The 20,204-nt window shown below is 55.9% G+C and overlaps 7 protein-coding genes across 7 annotated transcripts; 3 read left to right on the top strand and 4 right to left on the bottom strand.

The window, feature by feature from the left end:
- The first annotated feature begins 140 nt into the window (after positions 1-140).
- On the top strand, positions 141-2,186 carry B0T15DRAFT_314824 (uncharacterized protein). The gene is made up of 4 exons (XM_062863972.1): positions 141-775; positions 843-1,041; positions 1,131-1,414; positions 1,495-2,186. The coding sequence occupies exons 1-4, from the start codon at positions 366-368 to the stop codon at positions 2,027-2,029; spliced, it is 1,428 nt and encodes a 475-aa protein (XP_062718557.1). The 5' UTR covers positions 141-365; the 3' UTR covers positions 2,030-2,186.
- A 39-nt stretch (positions 2,187-2,225) lies between these two features.
- On the bottom strand, positions 2,226-3,665 carry B0T15DRAFT_543915 (uncharacterized protein). The gene is made up of 3 exons (XM_062870029.1): positions 2,857-3,665; positions 2,672-2,753; positions 2,226-2,612 (listed from the first exon to the last, which is right to left on the bottom strand). The coding sequence occupies exons 1-3, from the start codon at positions 3,560-3,562 to the stop codon at positions 2,507-2,509; spliced, it is 894 nt and encodes a 297-aa protein (XP_062718556.1). The 5' UTR covers positions 3,563-3,665; the 3' UTR covers positions 2,226-2,506.
- Positions 3,666-4,059: 394 nt separating this feature from the next.
- Positions 4,060-6,121, top strand: B0T15DRAFT_569861 (dynactin subunit 4). Its single transcript, XM_062870820.1, has 2 exons — positions 4,060-4,405; positions 4,473-6,121. Exons 1-2 carry the CDS (start codon positions 4,107-4,109, stop codon positions 6,043-6,045), a joined length of 1,872 nt encoding a protein of 623 aa, XP_062718555.1. The 5' UTR covers positions 4,060-4,106; the 3' UTR covers positions 6,046-6,121.
- Positions 6,122-6,229: 108 nt separating this feature from the next.
- Positions 6,230-7,468, bottom strand: B0T15DRAFT_497236 (chaperonin 10-like protein; the record flags this gene model as incomplete). The annotated part of the gene is made up of 3 exons (XM_062867253.1): positions 6,230-6,878; positions 6,955-7,183; positions 7,264-7,468. The coding sequence occupies 3 exons, from the start codon at positions 7,466-7,468 to the stop codon at positions 6,230-6,232; spliced, it is 1,083 nt and encodes a 360-aa protein (XP_062718554.1).
- Positions 7,469-8,574: 1,106 nt separating this feature from the next.
- On the bottom strand, positions 8,575-9,087 carry B0T15DRAFT_497235 (uncharacterized protein; the record flags this gene model as incomplete). Its single annotated transcript, XM_062867252.1, has 1 exon — positions 8,575-9,087. The coding sequence occupies one exon, from the start codon at positions 9,085-9,087 to the stop codon at positions 8,575-8,577; it is 513 nt and encodes a 170-aa protein (XP_062718553.1).
- Positions 9,088-9,384: 297 nt separating this feature from the next.
- Positions 9,385-10,586, top strand: B0T15DRAFT_562820 (ribosomal protein S7e; the record flags this gene model as incomplete). Its single annotated transcript, XM_062870593.1, has 3 exons — positions 9,385-9,546; positions 9,857-9,939; positions 10,026-10,586. The coding sequence occupies 3 exons, from the start codon at positions 9,385-9,387 to the stop codon at positions 10,390-10,392; spliced, it is 612 nt and encodes a 203-aa protein (XP_062718552.1). The 3' UTR covers positions 10,393-10,586.
- On the bottom strand, positions 10,587-11,809 carry B0T15DRAFT_314712 (class I glutamine amidotransferase-like protein). The gene is made up of 2 exons (XM_062863970.1): positions 11,161-11,809; positions 10,587-11,071 (listed from the first exon to the last, which is right to left on the bottom strand). The coding sequence occupies exons 1-2, from the start codon at positions 11,644-11,646 to the stop codon at positions 10,679-10,681; spliced, it is 879 nt and encodes a 292-aa protein (XP_062718551.1). The 5' UTR covers positions 11,647-11,809; the 3' UTR covers positions 10,587-10,678.
- Positions 11,810-20,204: the final 8,395 nt, after the last annotated feature.

Below are 20,204 nucleotides of genomic sequence, written 5' to 3'. Positions count from 1 at the left end.
TCTGGAGCAGCAAAAGAACTGATGTCAGAGTGTACGTACCAGGCTGAGATGGCCGTGCCCCTGACGTGCAGGAGAGCAGAGCCGCGGCTTTGTACCCGCATACTTTGACTGTTTGCCGTCGCAGTGCTCCTCACTATGCAGCAATAGTCATATCTTCATGGTGCAAGCTCAACTTGAATTTGAGAGACGGCCACTGAAGCGGCAACCAATGATAATTCTCAACCGCACACCATCACCTATACGTGTGCGACCTGAGCTGCGGCTGCCTTGCTGCCCAAAATCGCCAACAACATAGACCTTGCGACCCATTCCTTCCCCCCATATCTTCTTCGTCGACCCGAATCTCACTGGACAGTTAGTCTACGATGGCCTCGCCACTGAGCGTCGGCGACTGTATCGCCATTATCGGAGTGATCGTCAAGTGTGTTGACGCAGTTTGTGGTTCATCTGATGACGCAAAGGCTCTGGAGGGCTTGAAAGGCGACCTTGCCCACATGCGGGAGTCGCTAGAGGAACTCTTGTCTCCATCGTCTGCTTGGTGCTCGGCATCCCATGCCACGCTAGGCAGGCTCAACAGCACGATCGATCGATGCCGCGACGCACTTAGAGAACTCGCAACACTGACGGAGAAATACGGGCCTCGAAAATCCCGGTTTGCCACCTTTTACAGCCAGATTACTTGGGCAATCTCTGGCAAAACCAAAGTCGCGCCCATCCAGTGCCGAATTCAGAACCTCACGGCCGCTCTTTTGCTCATACAAGGCGACATCATCAGGTTGCGCTGCTTCCACTTTGTCAACTAGTAGCAGTGGCCTCTAACCGGCCGTTCCTATCTTCTACAGGCAAACCATTGACGACCTGGGTGCGTCCGGGGAACGAGGCAACCGCCGCCTTGCTCGTCAACTACACCAAAGCAAAGAGGAGGTCAAATACCACATATACGCCGCGATAGACGAGCCGTGGGACCAGAAACCTATTCGATTTCAAGATGCTATGGGAAGGCGCTTTCCAGTGCCGCTGGAGATCTGTCGCCGTTTCTCAGTTCGTACTCGCATACTGACACCTTCGTGCCTCCTCAAATTGAAGAAGGGTTCCCATAAAGTACTAATACTGACTACGCACCCCGCCAGGACTTTCTGGAGTTTCTCGCGTTCAGTTTCAAGGGGCACGACCTGCTGCCTTTTGTCGCGCACAAGAACATCTGGCTGTTCACTCCCAGCGAGAATGGCTCTCGCTGGTGGTATCTCATCCATGAGGGTGACTGGGCTGCGGCTGCGCGTCCAGGAGTGAAGTTGGGCATGTCGATCTTCCGCGAACATGTGTGGCAGCCACCCAACATGTACTCTTCCATCAGCCTTTCCCGACCGATTCCACCTTGGAGCACGCTTCCCGAGAATCTCGAATTCCGCTGGTGGTAGGTCGGATAAGGGTTTTTTTTCACCCAATGGTGCGTCGGCAAGCAAACACGCTGCCCACACTGACATTGCGTTTTAGGTCTCAACCACCCCTTTCAGGCCCCATCTCTATGGAGGAGCCTAGACGTGACCCGACCATAGATCCCATCTCGGATAAGTCGGGCCCGGATCAGGGGCGGGACCCTTTGTGTGAAGGCCCAGCTGTCGGTATGGAGAGCGAGACAATCGGGAGGCCAACGAGCAAAGTCGGCTTGGACCCCCGAGTACACCAGGCATTCCTTAGGTGCCTACGTGTAGAGGACCTGAACCCATATCAGTTCTGCCTTGCCTGCGACAAGCAGATCGTCGGTGCGGCCTACTGCTCCAAATCCTGCAAGCTATCAAATTGGTCGATTACGGGAAAACACCATGATCAAAACCCACGTCTGTCGCGGACCTTAGACACTAGGAACGAGAATGACGACAATCCCCGCGCTGAGAGCGAAGGTGACTTCGACAGGAACTTCGATGTGGACAGCGACCTCGGCTTGGGCTGGGACTCCGACTTTGAGTGCGAGTTTGACTGGAGGGAGTTCTGTGACGGCAGCGATACCGGTGATTGGCCACGGGGTTGAGGTTCAACAGTTGGCTTGCCACGACAATAGAGGACAGTATAGTATATCACAGCTTCCATGCCCGTTAAAGCGGCGCAGTGCTTGACATTTACGCACGCCACGATACTCTTCATATCCTCTATCCCCATCGAGAATTCAATCTCAAAAAGTTCGTGATGCGTTTAGAACTCAGAGTGACACCAGTTGCGGGCGCTTTGGACATCTCTTGGTATAACACGTAAAGCTAACCATAGAATAAACGCCTAATAAACGTCGGCTTATAGTTGATGTAATGGTACTTATGCGTTTAACCCTACAGCATGGCGCTGAAGCACTCCGACCGTCTGACGCGTATCACCATTTACAAATCAGTCAACGAAGTCGTGTCTGAATGCTGAGAATCACTACAATACTTCCTCCCACTCTTTCCACTCTTTCCACGTCCCAATCATTACTTTGTACAGACCTCACCCTTCTGTCTGATAGCTTTGGTCTACTCTAATCCATCTTTACTGTCTGCGGCGAGGCTCGACTCAGACCCTCGACGATCTCAACTCCCATGTCATAGATCATAAGGATCGAAGGGAAAACAAGCCATGCACCACTGAAAACAAGATCAGCATAAGACTGCCCAACCCCTGTGGATAAGAACGGAGAACTCACTTCGGAATGATCCAAAGGAAGACTAGGTCCCAAAGCTTGTTGTGGCCGATATTGTCGAAGTCCGAGAAATACTCATTAAGCCCTATAGACTCACTCAGTTAGTCTTCCTGAACCACAGAGAGCGAGCGTGCAACAATCCAGGAACCCGGAGGAAGGCAGAAAAGAAAAAGAAAAAGAAAACTCACAATACAGCACCGTCTTGCTGACAGTCATAACCGCAGCGCTAAACCCAAGCACAACCGCCACACCCCCAGCCTTCCCGCTAACCGCCTTTCTACTGCTCCGGCCACCAGACACCACCCACCCCTCCCTGCCGTGGCGATACCACACCCACAGATAGGCCAGATACAGCAGCGACTCGACGGCGTTCATGACGCTCTGCCCGGCCGCGAACCCGTTGCGCAGGCGCCACTGCTTGAAGCCGTACATGTGGTCGACCTCGCCGTACAGCTTGTACGGCGCCCACAGCGGCCAGTGCAGCGACCCACCGGGCATCGTGTGCGGCCGCAGCAGCATGTAGCCCGTGTCCCACGCGACGAGCGGCAGGGAGACGGCGAGCCAGAGGAGCACGCCTGTCGTGGGCGTGTGCGACCAGCCTGCTCCCCCCGCTGGTCCGGCGGTGGTGGTGGTCGGGGCGGTTTTACTACTCGCTGGCGGTGGCATGATACCTATCGTGACAGATCGGTTCTGAGATGGTGTGTGCTTAGGGGAAGGGACTGGGGAAATTCGGAAAAGCTGGTTTTTGTAGTACTGGAAGTTCGGAGGTCCTGATGTCTTCAATGAGGATGGGGTTGCTTCAGAACTTATAGCTTTTATTTTCCTCGGACGGTTGTGGTTCGGTGGCGCCTCTCTTTTGATCCAACACGGAAAGCTTCTTGGGTTGGGTGACATTGATGTCCTGCGGGGTCGTTTATTAACCCCGGCCTCCCGGCTGAGGAACTTTCAAGTTTCAACCAGCCTTTCTTGGCTAGCAGATCGTCAAAAGTTCACTGCATGAATCAGCGAACGTTCACTGCCCATTCGAAATGCGCGTACTACTAATACTCATCCCGGATGTCGAGTCCCGCAGTGAGTTTGGGGTAAGGGTAAACATGCTCTTATTACACCAGACATTGATCTGCGATGCCCTGGACACAGAACAGAGACAACTACTCAGTGTATGGTGGATATTGGCATGACTTAGACTTCCGTACAGACTATACCTATAACTACATCTTCAGGTCATCGAGGAAAGAGAGTATACTGTACCTTAGATACCTTAGGTACTGTACCTTTGGTACTCAAAAGTCAGAGGGCGTTTGGTATGGGGGAAGGGCCACCAGGGTTAGGGCTCCTTGAGTGGCCCAGAATCGCAGGCGCGTCAGCGCGTTCGCTCCCTGAGCTTTGCAGCTTCTGCAACTTTCCAAATTCTCGGCACTAGAGCCGTGTAAGGAGGATGGCAGCCCTGACTCCATACACATACATTCAATGCCCCTGTTCGGACTCGTCGATGTTCGGGCGGCCGTCGGGCCCCAATTCGCCGACAGGCGCTGAAGGCGACGAGGACGACCGCACCTTCGACCCTCGCGCCCCGCGGTCCAACTACAGCCTCTACCCGCTCGAGTACCTGCTCTACTGCGAAGACTGCCACCAGATCCGATGTCCGCGCTGTGTCTCGGAGGAGATCGTCACATACTACTGCCCAAACTGCCTGTTCGAGGTGCCCAGCAGCACGATCAAAAGCGAGGGAAACAGGTCGGTTGCTTCGCGTCGCATTGGTTAACCCAAGACTCCCGCTGACTAGACGGCTGCCCAAACTCAGATGCACCCGCAGCTGCTTCCAATGTCCCGTATGTATTGGCCCGCTTGCCGTGACGACCATCGAGACGAAGCCCGACCCGGGCCTGCTGGCTGCCACCGACAACACGGCCGCACCACACTCCGGACCGTACGCCCTGACCTGCTCCTACTGCAACTGGAGCTCGACCGAGGTCGGCATCAAGTTTGATAAGCCGAACAGCATACATGCTCAGTTGGCGAAGCTGCGCAATGGGGGAACCACCAGGCTGACGGCCAAGGAGCGGAAGGAACGGCGTAAGGATCCGTCCTACCGGTCCCAAGCCGCCATAGCAGCAGGAGCGACAGCAATAGCAGGGAGCGAGGGAGGAGGCGGCCCCGAAAGTGGAGAGAAGCTGGACTTAGAAACGCAGTTTGCAAACCTCAAGTCCTTCTACCAGCGGCAGCTCGCGGACCCAAACTCGGCCGACACCGGGCTGGCGTCGCTGAGCGACCTGGGCTTCTCCTCGCCGGCCTCGCTCTCCCGCATCATGAGCATCTACACTGGCGGCAGCTTGCAGGATAAGAAGGCCAAGTCACGGGTAGGCGCCATGCGGGAAGCGCTCGAGAGCGACGAAGGGCTGCAAGTCGCCGACCTGGACGAGTCGACGGGCATCGAGAAGCTCCAGGCCGACGGCCACGAGGGCACCGCGTCGACCACGCAACTCCTCGACCAGATCCCCCACCTCGGCGAAGCGCACCTTCACGGCCGCGGCCGCTTCGTGTCCGAACTCCGCCCGATTCCCTACTTGCTCCGCACCAAGCGCTCCAAGCGCTGCCCCGTGTGCCGCCACATCATCAGCAAGCCCGAGGCCAAGATCCAGACCACGCGCTTCCGCATCCGCCTCGTCGCGGGCAGCTACATCCCCAGCATCGCCATCCGCCCGCTATCCCTCTCCTCCGGCTCCTCCTCCGGGAGTAACGTACCAGGCGCGCTGCTCGAGCCGCTGAAGCCGACGCATTACCTCCTCACCTTCCGCAACCCCATCTTCGAAACCATCAAGGTCACGCTCGGCGCACCGGCCACGACGCCGGGCCGCTTCCCCAGCAAGGTGACGGTGCTGTGCCCCGAGTTCGAGATCGACGCCAACACGGACGTGTGGGACGAGGCGCTCAAGGACAACGGCGGCAGCAGCAACGTCGGAGAGCGGGGAGAGAGGCGGCGATCATCGCGGCGCGGGCAGCAGCAACAGCAGCAGCCAACCGCCGAGGATAGTAGCGGTAGTGGTAATGGTCATAATAATGCCCAGAATCAGCTGGAGGTGGGCAAGATCTGGGAGCGCGGAAGGAATTGGGTCAGCATCGTTGTCGAGGTCGTTCCTGCGTCGCTTAAGATTGATGATGATATTAAAAGTGCTGGGGATAATAGTAGTACTAGTAGTAAAGTGTTGAGGGAGGATGAGGATGTGCTGGAAATACCCATGTTTGTCAGAGTGGAGTGGGAGAGCGACCCCGGGGGCGATGAGGTTGCTGTTGCTGCCAGGGATGCGAGTACTGGTAGGGAGAAGCGGGAGCTGGCGTATTGGTGTGTGCTTGGCCTTGGGAGGATTCGGCGGTGATAAAATTATCCTACGCTTTGCAGGCAGTTGAATGATATGATACCCTGGGACCGATTTGTATCACGAAAGCAAGGTTTGCCTTGAATGGCTTATATTGCTCTATTATAGTTGTACTGTACAACACAGACATAGGTATCATAGGCGACAACAGCACCTCCATGACTACCTATCTAGGGTGGAACGTTCATGCGCCGAACTGCTCATCATAGTTGGTCAGGCAGAACCGGTAGCGGATGTCGTTCTTGTGCAGCCTGGTCATGACATTCGCCAGGTTCTTCTCGTTGATCGGTACCTCCTCGACCCACGTGTGAATCCCCTTGTCGGCGGCCAGCTGCAGCATCTCGAGGGTCTCCCTGCGGCTTCCGAGATGGGAGCTGCCAAAGAAGCAGCCGTTGGCGAGGAAGGTCTGGTTGCGCACCTGGATGCCGTCGCCCTCGGGCAGGCCGACGCTGACCCACTTGGCGTGCACGTCGAGCAGGCTGAGGTAGGCGTCGAGGTCGAAGCCGTCGAAGCTGTTGGCCGTGTTGACGATCAGGTCGAAGGTCATGACGTGCGGCTCGTTCCAGCCCTTGTCCGACGTGGCCAGGAACCCGTCGGCGCCCAGCTTGCGCGCGTCCTCCTCCTTGGCGTGCGACCGGCTGATCACCCACACCTCCGCCCCGAGAGCCTTGGCGAACAGCACCCCCAGGTGCCCGATACCGCCCAGGCCCACGATGCCCACCTTCTTGCCCGGCCCGCAGCCGTTCCTCACGAGGGGCGAGTAGGCCGTCAGCCCGGCGCAGAGCATCGGTGCCGCGGCGGTGCTGGGGAGGGCGTCGGGGATGGGAAAGACCCTAGAGTTACACGCGAAAGTGTCAGCAGCTCCTCCATTGGGCCCTAGATGCGATGAGCGGGTTGGGTTGTGCGCACCAGTGCTCGTGTGTCCGCACATGTGACGAGTAGCCACCCTGTGAGACGATGCCCGTATCCGGCCAAACGGCACCGTATGTGTCGAGCTGTTTCCTGCAGTATGTCTCGTTGTCGTTCTTGCACTGGCGGCAGTCCAGGCACGAATAGCTCTGCGCGCCGACGCCCACACGCTGGCCCGGCTTGACCAGCGTCACCTTAGGCCCGACCCGGATAGCTGTCCCAACGATCTCTTGAGGACGAGTGTCAGCATACGAATCCGTTGAGCTGAATCCCAAGGGGCTTGTTTTGAGAGCTCTGTGTAAACCCTACCGTGTCCAACAGCCAGGGGGTAGTGCTGCTCGCCCCAACCGCCGCTGATGGTGTGAAGATCGCTGGCGCAAACACCGCAGCACTCGATCTTGATGTCGACATCGTAGTCACCGAACGGCTTAGGCTGGAACTGGTTCTTGTGGAACTCAAGCCAGGTCTCCGCTCCGTGGACCTGGAATCCAGTGAACTTCTCAGGGACAGACATGGCGGCGCAGACAGGAGAGTGGCACGAGGTTGAGATGTGAGGGTCAAATTCGGCCGACACAACGTGAGATTCACCCGGAGCAGTGAGCGGCAAGTTCCAGGAAGAATGAGATAGGACGCGAACTGCGTCATTAAGCATTCACTTGGGCGCGCCCTGTTTTAAAGGAGCGTCCCCCTCCTCAACCAGGCCTTAGTAGGATGGGGCAACATGCGGCGCCCCCCCACCTCCATGTTGGAGAACTGGGGCATCTATCAGTTTATCCAGCAGGCCGAAAACTGGTAAATTTGCACAGCTGCTGTTTCCGTCGTGAGGAGGAACCTTCGACGACGCTCCCCTCGCCCGTCAACCCCGCCATCCCCCGCCACAGGGAGGGCGAGGGGCTAATAAGCTGCGGATCTGGGGAGAGCTTGTGGGTTTTGTTTAGTCCGCCGAATTTCCCACAAATCAGAGAGAGGCTGCTATCGTGGCATGGGATCGTGCGAGTTGCATATTGCGGGGAAGAACGGCAGGCAAGCCGCGAGATTGGAACGAACAGCGACGTCAGATATATGCCTCGGCGACGTCTTGAAAATCAAGAGCATGCCAAGCGAGCTGAAGTTGAGACACGGGCGTGGGTGGCATAGCTTTGAAAACCTTCGCCAGTGGTTTGATTGGAAGAGAGTCGGTGCTGCAGTGAAGCTACAGCCGGCAATGTTCGTTGATGCATGTAAGTGTCTGTGTGCAGATGCAACCCAAGTTGTTGAGCCTTTTTTCTTCGACATTCTCCAACGGTCAACACCGATGCAGACTGCGACCAGCTCCGTCAGACCTGCTGCTTCAACACGGTGCAGGGCGCTACATGGCATACACCCGACTCGACTCATCATGGAGGGCGAAGGGAGTAGACATTGGCAGGCCAGGTGCTTCCGAGGCCGAGACAATTCGGGGCGAGACTCGGATGGCTCTGGAAGAACATTTCCAGGAATCGTGGGTGCCCGCGACTTGCCAGGGAGTGAGTGAAGACTGCCACCAAACTCAGAGGCATCAATCACCCTACAACGGGCGGCATGGTCGAGAACTCGCCTCTGCAGGGAGGATCGGCCGTCATCAGCCAGATCCCCGGCCCTTCAAGCAGCTTTCCCCGACTTCTTGGTCTTCGCGCCAAACCCAACACCAGCCAGGAAGGCAGTCCGCATTGATGCACCAAGATAAACAAAGCCAATGTTCCCCCAGTCAATGGCATTCCACTCGGACACCCTCCAGTAGATCTGGGGACCGAGCACTCCGACCGTGTAGAGATGGCCCAAGTCTGCGACAAGCAGGCAGAAGAGCATCGTCTTCCAGACGCGCAAGTCAGAGGTCGACCGTAGGATCAGCGCCTCACTGAGCGCAAATGCAAAGTAGAGGTTGGCAAGCTGCGACATGGCGATCGAGGTCCCGAGGGGAATGGGCGACGGCGCAGAGGCAGCATGGGTGAGGTCGAGGTATGTCCGCTGGTCGAAGAAGGCGTAGTAGGCACCAACGGCGGTAGCGATCGGCTCGATGAGCAGGAAGAACAGGCGGTAGGGTAGAGGGAGCGTAAGCCCAACCGTTCCGACCGTTGGGGTCGTGGACGTTGTCGTCTGCTTGTCACTGGCCATTGCTTCTGTCGGGTCGGATGAAGGAGACGACTTGTTGATTTGGGTGCTTGCTGCGTACCGGCGGTCAGGAGATGGCCCACGCGTTCGCGAGAATGGCCAGAGCTCCGGGCCGCAGCTTGCGCCCCACATTTGGCCGACTAGCACCGCCTTCCACATTTCGACCGCTGACCCACTCAAATTTCGAGGGCTGCAAACCCTAGCCTCTCATTTCGAGTTTTGCCTTTTCCCGCCGACCTCTCAACCTCCGAAAAAAAAAGAGTCGAAGATCATCCAACGGTATCGTCGACAACCGCCAACATGAGCTCGCCGTCCCTCAACAAGATCGCGGCCAACAGCCCGAGTCGCCAGAACCCCTCGGAGTTGGAGCAGGCCATTGCCGGCGCTCTGTACGATCTCGAGACCAACACTGCCGACCTCAAGGCCGCCCTCCGGCCTCTGCAGTTCGTCTCGGCCCGTGAGGTGAGAACTCGCTCGTGAAGCACCGACCGCAGCGAACGTCCGCGAATCGCACCCGATATCCTGTTCCCCCGACTCTGCGAGCGCGATCGTTTCATCATCGCCGCGTGTCGGGCAGTCGTCGCATAATTTGGGAGAATTGATCACACATGGGAAGGCGGGCGAGCGGGTGGGCTGCCTCGGCCGCCGGCCCTGCTCTGCTCGACAGCCTTTGAACATCAAAACACCATACAAGCACGCGGAATAGGACGGGAGCGGTCCAAGGATTGCAATGTCATCCTGGAGCTCGCATGCTGACTTGGATCTGGAACAGATCGAAGTTGGCCACGGCAAGAAGGCAATTGTCATCTTTGTCCCCGTCCCTTCGCTGCAGGGCTTCCACCGGGTCCAGCAGCGGTAAGCTTTTCCTTTTTTTTTTTTTTTTTTGTTTGTTTGTTTTGTCCCTCCAAGTGCCACAACTAGCGATGCTAATTTATCTGCAGCCTGACCCGTGAGCTGGAGAAGAAGTTCTCGGACCGCCACGTCCTGATCCTGGCCTCGCGCCGCATTCTTCCCCGCCCCAAGCGCTCCAGCCGCTCGCGCAACACGCTCAAGCAGAAGCGTCCGCGCTCGCGCACCCTCACCGCTGTGCATGATGCCATCCTGACCGACCTCGTCTACCCCGTCGAGATTGTCGGCAAGCGCCTCCGCACCAAGGAGGACGGCTCCAAGACCCTCAAGGTCATCCTCGACGAGAAGGAGCGTGGCGGCGTCGACTACAGGTTGGACACCTACTCGGAGGTCTACAGGCGCCTCACCGGCCGTGGCGTCGTCTTCGAGTTCCCTCAGACCACCGCCGCCGACTACTAGGCGGGAGTAACAAGGGCTTGTTTTTGTGGGCTGGCGCACCGAGGGTCAGATTTGGGTTTGGTATTCGGGTTCGGGTCTGATGCGCGACGCATTCAGTGGGCATCCAAAAGGGACGGCGTTCAGTAGCTTGTTTTTAATGCAAGCTTGATCTTCCACCAGCACCCCGTCCCCACAATACAAGCTGCTTCTCTGCCGTCTGGATGTGCCGTGTTCCACGCAGCAATACAATACTTGCTGATCAGAATGTTTATTGCTTGGTTTTCTATGTTGATTTCTCACGCCTATGTCACAACCGGACTTCATGGCTCGGGTGCTTCTCCCCAGCCCACTCCAGTATCCTCGCCCAGATTTCGGCACTGTCGTCCGGCCGCTCCATAGCCCTCTCAAAATACGCCAGGCCGACTTTATCGTCCGGATCGATGCCAAACCACCGCGTGGCGTCGCGTATCCTCAGCTTGGCGCACTGCGCATCCTTTTCGGGATGCCCCTGAAACGTCAGGATGGCGTTATTATGGCTCAGAAAGCACTGGTTCCCGACCAGCAGCTCGTAGAACCCCCTCGGGGGCGACGCCACGGCGCGGCGGTGGTGCTGCTGTAGCAGGAGCACCCCGCTGCCGCTGCTCGGTCGCGAAAAGAAGCGCCGGCCCGCGGGGGTCAACTTCGCTTCTGTCACGCCCAGCTATGTGTAGTAAGTAGCCTCTTGATTAGCTGCCCGGCCATGTGCGTGTTTCCCCTCTCAGAGGTAAGCGGTAAAACAAACACACATACCTCGGGCGTCTCCATATCCACAATCTCGCCGCCAAACAGCAGCGAGATGGTCTGGTGGCCCCAGCAGATGCCGCAGATCTTCTTGCGCGGGTGGTGCGCCACCACGTCCAGGATGAACTGGTGCACGCGCAGGATCCACGGGTGCCGCTTCCGCGGGTCGGCGTTGCTCCCGCCGACGACGATCAGGTCGAATGCCGCCGGGTCCGGGAAGTCGTCCGCCTGCTCGGCCGGGTAGAAGAAGGAGAGCACGGGGGCCACGGGGACGGGCTCGGCGGCGTGGTTGTCGTTGTGGTCGTTGTCATTGTTGTTGCCGTTGTCGTTGTTGTTGTTGTCGCGGGCCGTGACGGCGCCGATGCACCGGATGTACGAGTCCCGGATCTGGTTGATGAAGGGCGAGCGGTATGAGTTTAGTAGGATGGCGATCCGAAGGGGACTACTCGCCGGACTAGCCCGGCTGGGAGGGAGGTTGTTGGGGGTTGGGTTCATGTTGAATGAACCGTTTCGACCGGCATGTACGCGGGTCTTTGGGCACTGTTGAAGTCCAGAGGGCCTCGATGAGGGCGGAGCTCTAACTATATGAATGCCCGGGCCGAACCTGGAACGGCTGAACCTCTGTTTCGGGGCTACCTTGGCTCCTTGTGCATCAGCTGATCTCGTTGTGCTCCCAGTCAAAGTCCAGGGTCAGGTCCCGTCTGAGACATGACATCACAAGGGTCGATCTTGGCCCTGGAAGTTGACTCTGAATCACTACCAGTAATTTCTGTGTACGTGCGCGGAGACGAGTGAGGAAAGCATAGTTGCAGAGAGCAACGTTATTTCGCTCTCCTTTGAAAAGGAAACGAACTCTGGAGAGATACCTGTCCACGAGCTACTCGGTCAAACTTGCGACTCTTGAAGGCCCTTGTCATGGCCAAGCTGAGGCTTGCCGAGGCGGGCTGAGCAGGCCAACATCTAAGGGGCAGGGCTCCACATCAGTACCTACCGCTACCACATCCCATTGGCTCGCGGGTTCTCAACCATGCAGCCTTCTTCGGCAGTTAGGTACTCACAAGTCCACCGATGAGCTTAGAGTACTAACCCATACGCGTCTCTTCCATCAGAGTAAACAAGCGCGACCCTAATGATACACGCTCTATCTAACAAGATCCCGCCACCCCGCTTCAGAGGACGTCAACTTGTCAAGTCCATCCCGGGGAATTAGTGTAAGTTTAGTACCATCGGAATCGGACTCTTCCACAATCCACACCGTGAGTCCGTGACACGTCCTTCACCATCCAGAACTCCTCGGTCACCCTTTCATAGCCTTCATGGACGATATTTCGTTGCGTCGCTGGATCGTCAGTCTGCTTCATGACGATGCTACCGGCTTGGGGACCCGTGACCTCCGTAACATGATTATGGCTGCTGACCATGGCCGTGTTGATGTTTGCTCTCCTGCTAGTGCCAGTTCAATTTCGTCTATATCCCTCAATGGTCTTAATCAAGTTATAGGTCTCCTCTTTGAGCGCCGCCGTCGTCGTCCGTCGAGTTCATGGACAAAGTCGTTTTGATAGAGTAGTACCTGATTGTTATTGAGCAGTCATTGGGCTAGATAAGCTCTCGCTCGGTAGTCGTGCTGAGGACTTGTAACATGATCATAGCGAGCGCTTGATTCATTGCTTGGCGGGGAAACTGAAGTCCAGGGCCGCTGCCACAGGTCTGGTATACGCCGCATTCAAGTGGAGGTTGGATCTCGTGGCGTTTCTCCTAGGTACCTAAGTAGATTAAGACATGAAAAAGGTCATTGCTTTGTCGCAGGCAGAATCATACATGCACTAACGCGTAGAGAACATACAAGACCGGAAGTCATTTGCTAAAGGGTTGGTACTACTGGTAGTTAGATGTCCGTTTTAGGCACGTCGACTGCAATGTACCTTAATTAGATTTCGGTTTATCACTTTTAGCTTTATTTGTTGGGGCATGTGTCAATGGTAAGAAAAGGTGGTTTGGAGACCTTTCTTGTGCTTCTATACGGTCTGCGCAGAGCTGGACTGGATTTCTCCAGCTCCAGGCTCCAGCCAACAAACACGGCAGGATCTGAGACCGGGACTCGCCAAACAGACAGTCTGGGATAAAGTCGGATACTAATAACGACCTTGATGGGCATGTCAGAGACACTATAAGAAGACCATTTCTCTTCTCTATCTATCTGTAGTTATCATCAGCACCGTCTTCCAAAGTTCCACATCCGGAATCACTATCAGCTTCACCTTTTGCCTCATCCGTCTTCAGTACCAACCACTTCAACCATGAGCCAGAACAGCAGAACCCCTAAGAAGCCAATTGCGGATCCGGCGTCGGCTCCCAAGTCTACCGGGGTCAACAAATCCAAGCGCGGTTCTACTTCTAAGCCGCCTCCTGGCCCGTGTCCATTGCAGGTCATAGTGGAATGGGACCAAATCAGTCCTAATCCTGATAATGCTGAGAAGGAAAAGGTGGAGGCCGCATTCGAGGCGGAGTTGCGCCAGCTGGGAATCAACGGGGGAGTCATCAAATCAGGGGTTATCGGGTATGTTCGAGACTAATACCTACCTATATATTATAGTAACCCTTGATTCCTTCTTGAAGAAAGGGGACCACTTCCTACTTCCCTACCTACCTAATCTTCTCGAGTACTGACTTCGGATCTCTCTCTACTAGCTCCAGTGTCCTAGGCCATGTGAAAACGTGGAGGCTGGACACCTACGTGGCGCTTACCCCTACGATTATAACAGAAGACTATCGGATTGGCCGTGGGCAGGCCTGGCTCATGAGAATGCAGCTCCATTATGATCTTTCCACTAAGAAGGTTAAGGGGGCGTCAATTCCTCTCGGTCCAAACGGCGGTCTGAAAATCCGCTAATTGAATGCGACCTTCCCTGGTGTCGTTATCTCGCGTGTGGTCTCGCTTTTGGATCTCCAGTGTGTACGGGGTGGTTGTGGTTGTTGATAGAACAGTTACTAGTAGTAGTTGATTAGGTAGGACCGGGGAATTCGCAGGTCGAACCCGCAAATTGGAGGAGTCGTCGTTATAGTTCTGAGATCAGATTGATCTGTTACACATTGCACCCAAAGTTGAGTAGTAGTAAGGTAGTAGCCTTAGGACTTTCTCAGTACTAGTATTTTATACGGTCAAATATCATGTCCAGCAAAACAGGCGAACAACTGACCCCTCGGCAAGCACTGTCTATGACAGGTTTGTGCCATAAATAAGGTCGGCAACCTCCATCTGGACCTTCTCGGGCCTGCAGCAAACGGGATAGCGGCATAGATGTCCACCTCTTCTGCTCCATTGCGATCTCGGCCAGGTCGTGCTTCGCCGTAATCGATTCGTCGGCGAGCATCCGTTGGCTCATCCTTCCAAGGTCAGCCAGCTCAGGGGCCGGCATGTCCATCTCACTAGGTATTTATTTAGCATTGAAGATCCCCCAAGCAGAGTTCTTCTAAAGTCATACTCATTCCCGTCCTCATTACCCGTCCTTGTCCCTGCCCTGTGTACCGTAGTAGGCCTTGTTCTGTGCTTTGTCCTGTTCGACGTGCTTCCGCGTTTTTCTCTTTTGCTTCTTTGATCCGTGGCAGCGCGAAGCGGGGCTCTTCAAGTCGTGGCGCGCTTCTTCCATAACGTCGCGGTGCGGTGTACGGCTTGCAATGCCGATTTTCTATCTCCTGCAGGGCTCGGAAGAGGACGAAGGTCGAGGATGACGATGGTGGCGATGCTGCTCCTCAGGAGAAGAAGCCCGCTTGTGTTTGATCACATGGGTTCCTGCTCGGAGAGCTCATCCGTACTCTCGTAGTTAACCTATGCTAGGCTGATGTTGATCACGACGAAGCCGTGTTTTGTGAGTTTCGTGCGCTGGCGTCGTTGGCACCGCTGGAGGTTCGAGATCGGCCGGTCTATATAGAGTGTTCGAGCCTCGCTTCATCACACTCATGTCGAGAGTCCTGATGCTTAGTCGAAGCTGCGCGTATGGTCCGCCGGATTATTTTGGCGGCCATCAGGCTTCGGTCAGAAGTCCCGGGACGCACCTAGTTGTATACATGTTAACTCTGCACGTGTTGCACGTCGGCGATATTCATCATGTAGGTGTGGCCATCCAAGCATCCACCATGACGGTCTTGATGCTTGAGCCCCTCCAACTTTGTGATGTGGTTGTCCAATCTTTTCAGCATGGCGCATCCGGCAAAGCGACATTTCGTCACCGTCACCTTTGCGCTGGACCTTCCAAGGAACACAAGTCGGAACTGGTTGTAGAGATACAAAGGTAGATTTGCAGAAGATGGTCGGCCTAGGACGCTGCTGCTATCGGGTGAAGTATTTTCGGAGCGAGCATCGGTGGATTTCCCGGAGACGCTTTAGAGTTTGGGTCGTGTAGGCACTGCTTGTAAGGAGATGCTCCATTCGATCCGGCTACCGCGGGAGTTGCGGCGAGGTCAAGGCCGCGCTCGATCACCTCAACGGCAATATTCTGGAGCAGATGCTCCATCCCGGCATCACTTTGTGTCGAGTGTCAGAAAATTGTCGAGAAGCTCGATGGACTCGGCGTACTACTTACTCAATTTCTCCAACCTCTTCAAATGCCTTGGTCAAGCCAAAGCGGATGATACTCAGGAGCGAGCTAGAAGCTGGTTAGTGCTTAGTAGTTGCTTTCATGCTTAGGTAGTCGCCAAGGGGTTGCTTACAGCTCCAAAGTGCTCTCCATGGCAGAAGCCTCCTAGCTGTGCAGCGGCGCCTGGAAGCAGTCGACCGCCTTGTCGTACTCCCTTCAGCGCCGTAGAAGAGCATGCCCAAGCCGAGCTGCACGTCCGGGTCCATGTGGTCGCCATCCGGTGGGCGAGGCGGGCCGCGGCAAAAGAGAGGTCGGTCACGCTCGCCTATGGAGTTGGGCACGGTCTGCGAAGCCCATATCGGCGGCCGAGGAGAGCTTGGTTGGGGCGATGATCTGGGGGTACACCTGCGTGAAGCCGGCGTTTTGGTTGGCTGTTTGGATGGGTGAGTTGAGTGGAGGTGGTTGTTAGTAGGGTTGGTATGGTGACATTGGTTGTACCGGAGTAGCTTCCTGTCCTCTAAATTATGGATTCTAGTGTGCTGTCCCGTTCTCCTTAGCCCAACTAGACTCTGTCTGGCCTATGGGACTTGTTTGGCCGGGTGGGCGTTGGGCAGGCGTAGGGGACTGCGAACATGGGAAACGTTGGACGGTTCTTTGGCGACTCGTCGTGGTATGCAGTAGTATGCAGCGCTCCGTGACATTTTCTGCGGCTGAGATCTTGACGCTGCTGACGTATGAACGGGGTGGAGCGGAAGCAAGAGAGGTGGCTGGCCGCTGGCCCGGACCGAGGGAGGCATACTCACGCAGGCCACACACGCTGCCTGCGTCGCGTAGTAGCTTGCTGACCAGACGGAACAGTTTTGATCTGGAGGACTGTTCCGGGTGGAAGTTCCGGGGGGGACGGTGGCCGGACGGTTCCGTGATAGCGGCAACTCAAAGAAAAAAATGATATATAGATAGTTTGAAGTTCAAGGTCCATGGTTGACCATATGGCCTTGCTGTGCACCCTCGGTGAATGTCCTTGGAGTTCGTCCCGTACTAGCTCTGCTGTAGATCCTCGCCAGCTCCGTGGTAAAGCGAATTATCCCTGAGCAGCTAAGGAGGTGTGAAGAGAGGGTTCTAGAATGGATCGGATGCAGGACAATGTGTGAGAGGTAGGAGAGCAAGAGGGGTGGAGACGTATAGAAGTTGGCACATATATATCGTACATACCTGCACAGAGATGGAGATAATCCACCAGCGTCGCCCTCGTCTCAGATGACTCTGACTCTTACTAGGCAGGTAACACAGACCATATTCACGACTGACTTAACCGTACCATGCACATTACAGTTCCCTCCGAATGCAGACCTGCTTGTCGTGACTCACGATATGGACCACTCTCCTGGCAAGGGTGTCCAAGGGAAGCATCATGTCATTGCAAGCCCGTCTACCTCTCCGGTCATGGATTATATTGTTCATGGGATAATAGAGAGATCGCCTGGCATGCAACTACATGGCACCGTCGCTTTTCACGATGCAGCAAAAACTACCTGACATTGTAAGCCACTATGAGTACTCCGTCAAAATGGCTTCCGAGTTTACAGAGGAGAGTGGCTTGACTGGCCAGGAGAGTGTCTGCTACCTACCACATAGATAGTTTGCACAATGCCATCAGGGTGTAGGACAGTCACTAGTGAGGTGGCAACAAACTAGCAACGGTGCTTGTGTGGGAGCGATCGTGAGTGTTGGACTATGTCGTAGTATTTGGTAGCGCTGGGCGAGGATGCCAACAAACCAATCGCTGAATCATGACGTCCAAGAGCCAGACGTGAGACTGGTTACCCCATCTTTTTCTGACGGTGGCAGGGAGGCTAGACTAAGGTACTCGGCGCTCGGCAGCGATCCCTGGGTGGCCCACTAGGCGAGCTGACGGGGTCGTTGACTTACCACCGTTAGGTGTAGGAGGTTACCTAGCGAGCCTAGAGGTATGTATCCGTATGATCTGTACAGCTACACGAATTGCTCTGCGTAGTAGCAAGATGATAGAAGGAGTCGAGAGGGGATACCAGTAATCCTGCTTGCTACCAGGATCATCATGTAGCCCCTATCCCATGCATGATGGCCGTCTGCGCTTACCTGACGTGCCTGGACGATGGGCGTCCCAAAGATTTGGTTCAGCAAGGAGGAGGGCGGTGAGAGGATGAGCTCCTGCCTCTTACAGGATCATCAACAACGGTACGAGTGGTCGATGATAAGTCTGAAGGATGGTCGTCGGAGGCTCGAAACGGGGCCGAGAGCGGCATCGGCGTCTGAGTGGATCCACGGTGGCAATGTGTTCCGGCCGCCAAGGGCGGCGGCGCTTGCGCTAATGTGTCAAGAAGGGAAATGTCGGCAATGGTTGCAACTGGCTCGAGGAGTAACGTTAGAGGACCGCAAATGACTCGAGAACCACATCAGATAATTCCCGGCCGTCATTGCGGCAGCGACGTGTCACCTGTGAAATCGCACTTTGCAGGCACCCGGTCCCCGATCCGAGGACGGACGGGCCGTTGCACTGCAGTCTCTGTATGTTCGATCTTGTGTGCCCCTTCACGCCCTTCTGCTGTACCGGTCGAGGAGCAACTTGTGCTTCCCAAGGCAAGAAAGATCATCAGTCTGCTGGGGAGGACGTTCGCAGTGGTTCGGTCTCGACTCTCGAGCCTGCCGTCCTTGCCGACAACGGGGAAGGCTGTCCGCCACCACGGCGGTCAATCAATCCAGAATGCGGGGCGCGGACGATCAAGAAAACCGACGAATGGGTCTGGAGCATTGGGAAGACCCTTGGACCCTGATCGGCCATAAAGGTACATACCTTTCGACATCTGTGGCATGTTTTGTAGCAAGTAGCAACAAACAACCATCCATCTATCCGGTTTGGTGCGCGGGACACTCGGATGTAGGCAAACCGATGAGATGAAGGGATGTTGTGTTTTGGCTGGCCACGCGGCTCTCGAGCCAGTACCGCACATGTGCTGCCTTGACTGCATAGCGAGCAGAAGAAGGCTTCGAAGCCGTGAAGTGTGAACCTTTCGCCACCCTCCACTTCGCTGCCGTTGGAGCCAATGGAGTCGAGCTTTCGGTGACTGATTGCCTGGAGATCTGCAGCTTGTACATGTTATTAATATCCCCCATTCCAGGTCCCGTGACCGCGCACCCGCGCCCGCCTTGGCCGACGACTGCGCATAACGGCTAGTGTAGAAACAGAAAAAAGCGCGCAGCAAAGAATGACACTTTGTTCTCGTGTTCCCGACTGTGTATACGTCAAAACGGCCAATTGCAACGCTGGTGGCTGCTGAGTCGAAAGGTGGGGTAGTCCCGAGTCAGCAAAGGCGATCAGGGGGTGGATAGGATAACGTGGCGGTGCATTGTCGGCCACGCCGTCTTCAGAAGTGTCGATGATATGAAGACTTCGAAAGCCGGTTGGTGCATGACCCTCGGGGGGTTAACAAACTGACCGACGATTGAGACGACGCCTTCTCAGCGGCTTCCTACCGGGAGGATTGGGAGCGCGGCGAGCGCGGGCCCGAGAAATATTACCTTGCTTATCTAAAAGTCGGAAAAAAGAAAGGAGATCCCTTCGTAGGGAGGGAGCATCCCCGAGAAGGGTTGCATGCGATGTAAGGAGAAGAGCTTCGCTGGTTCCGATTATATCATTCGCTGAGGAAGCACAAACTTGGACACCGAATGGGAGCAACCTTCCACAAAAGCATCGAGAATCGAGTCATCGCGATACCGAGCGGTCTGCACAACCATACACAGTGCTAGCACGTTGCTTGGTGTGTGACCCTGGAGGCTGAAGGGACTGGCCGTCAAAGGTGGGCTGGTCGATGTGGGGCTCCTCTTCAGCAACTTGTGGGGGTCCCTGGGCCACTGGTCTGCAGATGGTTCGCCTTGCTGTGCTTCGATTGGAAATTGCTTCCGTTGCTGTCGAAAACCGCAAACACATTCTCACATCCTGGAGAGTTTCGAGTCTTCGTTCCAGAACCTGCATGGTAACGGCACACAAGGGATTTACTGATACTGAGAGCGCCCATCCACTCAAATTCCGGACGACGTCCATACTGTGTGCGGGTGTGGATGGAAGGAAGGCATCACTTCTCCGTTTCAACGTGCCGCAAGGTTCTCACCAAGCCCCAGTTCGAGTTGCCCTGGACCCCAGTCAGCCCCACTCGGCTTGCGCGAGCCACCCCCCGGCCCCAGACAGTGCAATTGCGACAAGCCTCCCCACGATGAGATTTCGAAGCACGAAGTTCCCGAATGCCGCTCAGAGTCGCCACAGTCAACCTGCAGAATCTGAGGAAACGAAACGGAGATGTGTTTGAGCAAGCGTGGATCCGCTACGCTGGGCTGCTCGTTGCGAAAAGGCGCTTGAACTGCGTGGTCATCTGCCTGGAGATCAAGCATGGATGCGGTCTGGGCTTGGCCGTCCCGCGATGCGCCTCGCCATCCAGTCAGCTG

The sequence above is a fragment of the Chaetomium strumarium genome (assembly GCF_033439665.1).
Source record: "Chaetomium strumarium strain CBS 333.67 chromosome Unknown B0T15scaffold_7, whole genome shotgun sequence".
NCBI classification, from domain to species: Eukaryota; Fungi; Ascomycota; class Sordariomycetes; order Sordariales; family Chaetomiaceae; genus Chaetomium; species Chaetomium strumarium.
This window is presented reverse-complemented; position numbering and strand designations above follow the sequence as displayed.

Excerpts from the sequence above, each read along its gene's own strand:
- B0T15DRAFT_314824 (XM_062863972.1), top strand. The coding sequence starts at position 366 with ATGGCCTCGCCACTGAGCGTCGGCGACTGTATCGCCATTATCGGAGTG. Across the intron at positions 1,042-1,130 it reads AGATCTGTCGCCGTTTCTCA|GACTTTCTGGAGTTTCTCGC; the intron begins GTTCGTACTCGC and ends GCACCCCGCCAG. Across the intron at positions 1,415-1,494 it reads AATCTCGAATTCCGCTGGTG|GTCTCAACCACCCCTTTCAG; the intron begins GTAGGTCGGATA and ends ATTGCGTTTTAG.
- B0T15DRAFT_543915 (XM_062870029.1), bottom strand. The coding sequence starts at position 3,562 with ATGTCACCCAACCCAAGAAGCTTTCCGTGTTGGATCAAAAGAGAGGCG. Across the intron at positions 2,754-2,856 it reads CAGCAAGACGGTGCTGTATT|GGCTTAATGAGTATTTCTCG; the intron begins GTGAGTTTTCTT and ends GTGAGTCTATAG. Across the intron at positions 2,613-2,671 it reads TTCCTTTGGATCATTCCGAA|TGGTGCATGGCTTGTTTTCC; the intron begins GTGAGTTCTCCG and ends TCTTGTTTTCAG.
- B0T15DRAFT_569861 (XM_062870820.1), top strand. The coding sequence starts at position 4,107 with ATGGCAGCCCTGACTCCATACACATACATTCAATGCCCCTGTTCGGAC. Across the intron at positions 4,406-4,472 it reads ATCAAAAGCGAGGGAAACAG|ATGCACCCGCAGCTGCTTCC; the intron begins GTCGGTTGCTTC and ends GCCCAAACTCAG.
- B0T15DRAFT_314712 (XM_062863970.1), bottom strand. The coding sequence starts at position 11,646 with ATGAACCCAACCCCCAACAACCTCCCTCCCAGCCGGGCTAGTCCGGCG. Across the intron at positions 11,072-11,160 it reads TGGATATGGAGACGCCCGAG|CTGGGCGTGACAGAAGCGAA; the intron begins GTATGTGTGTTT and ends TACTACACATAG.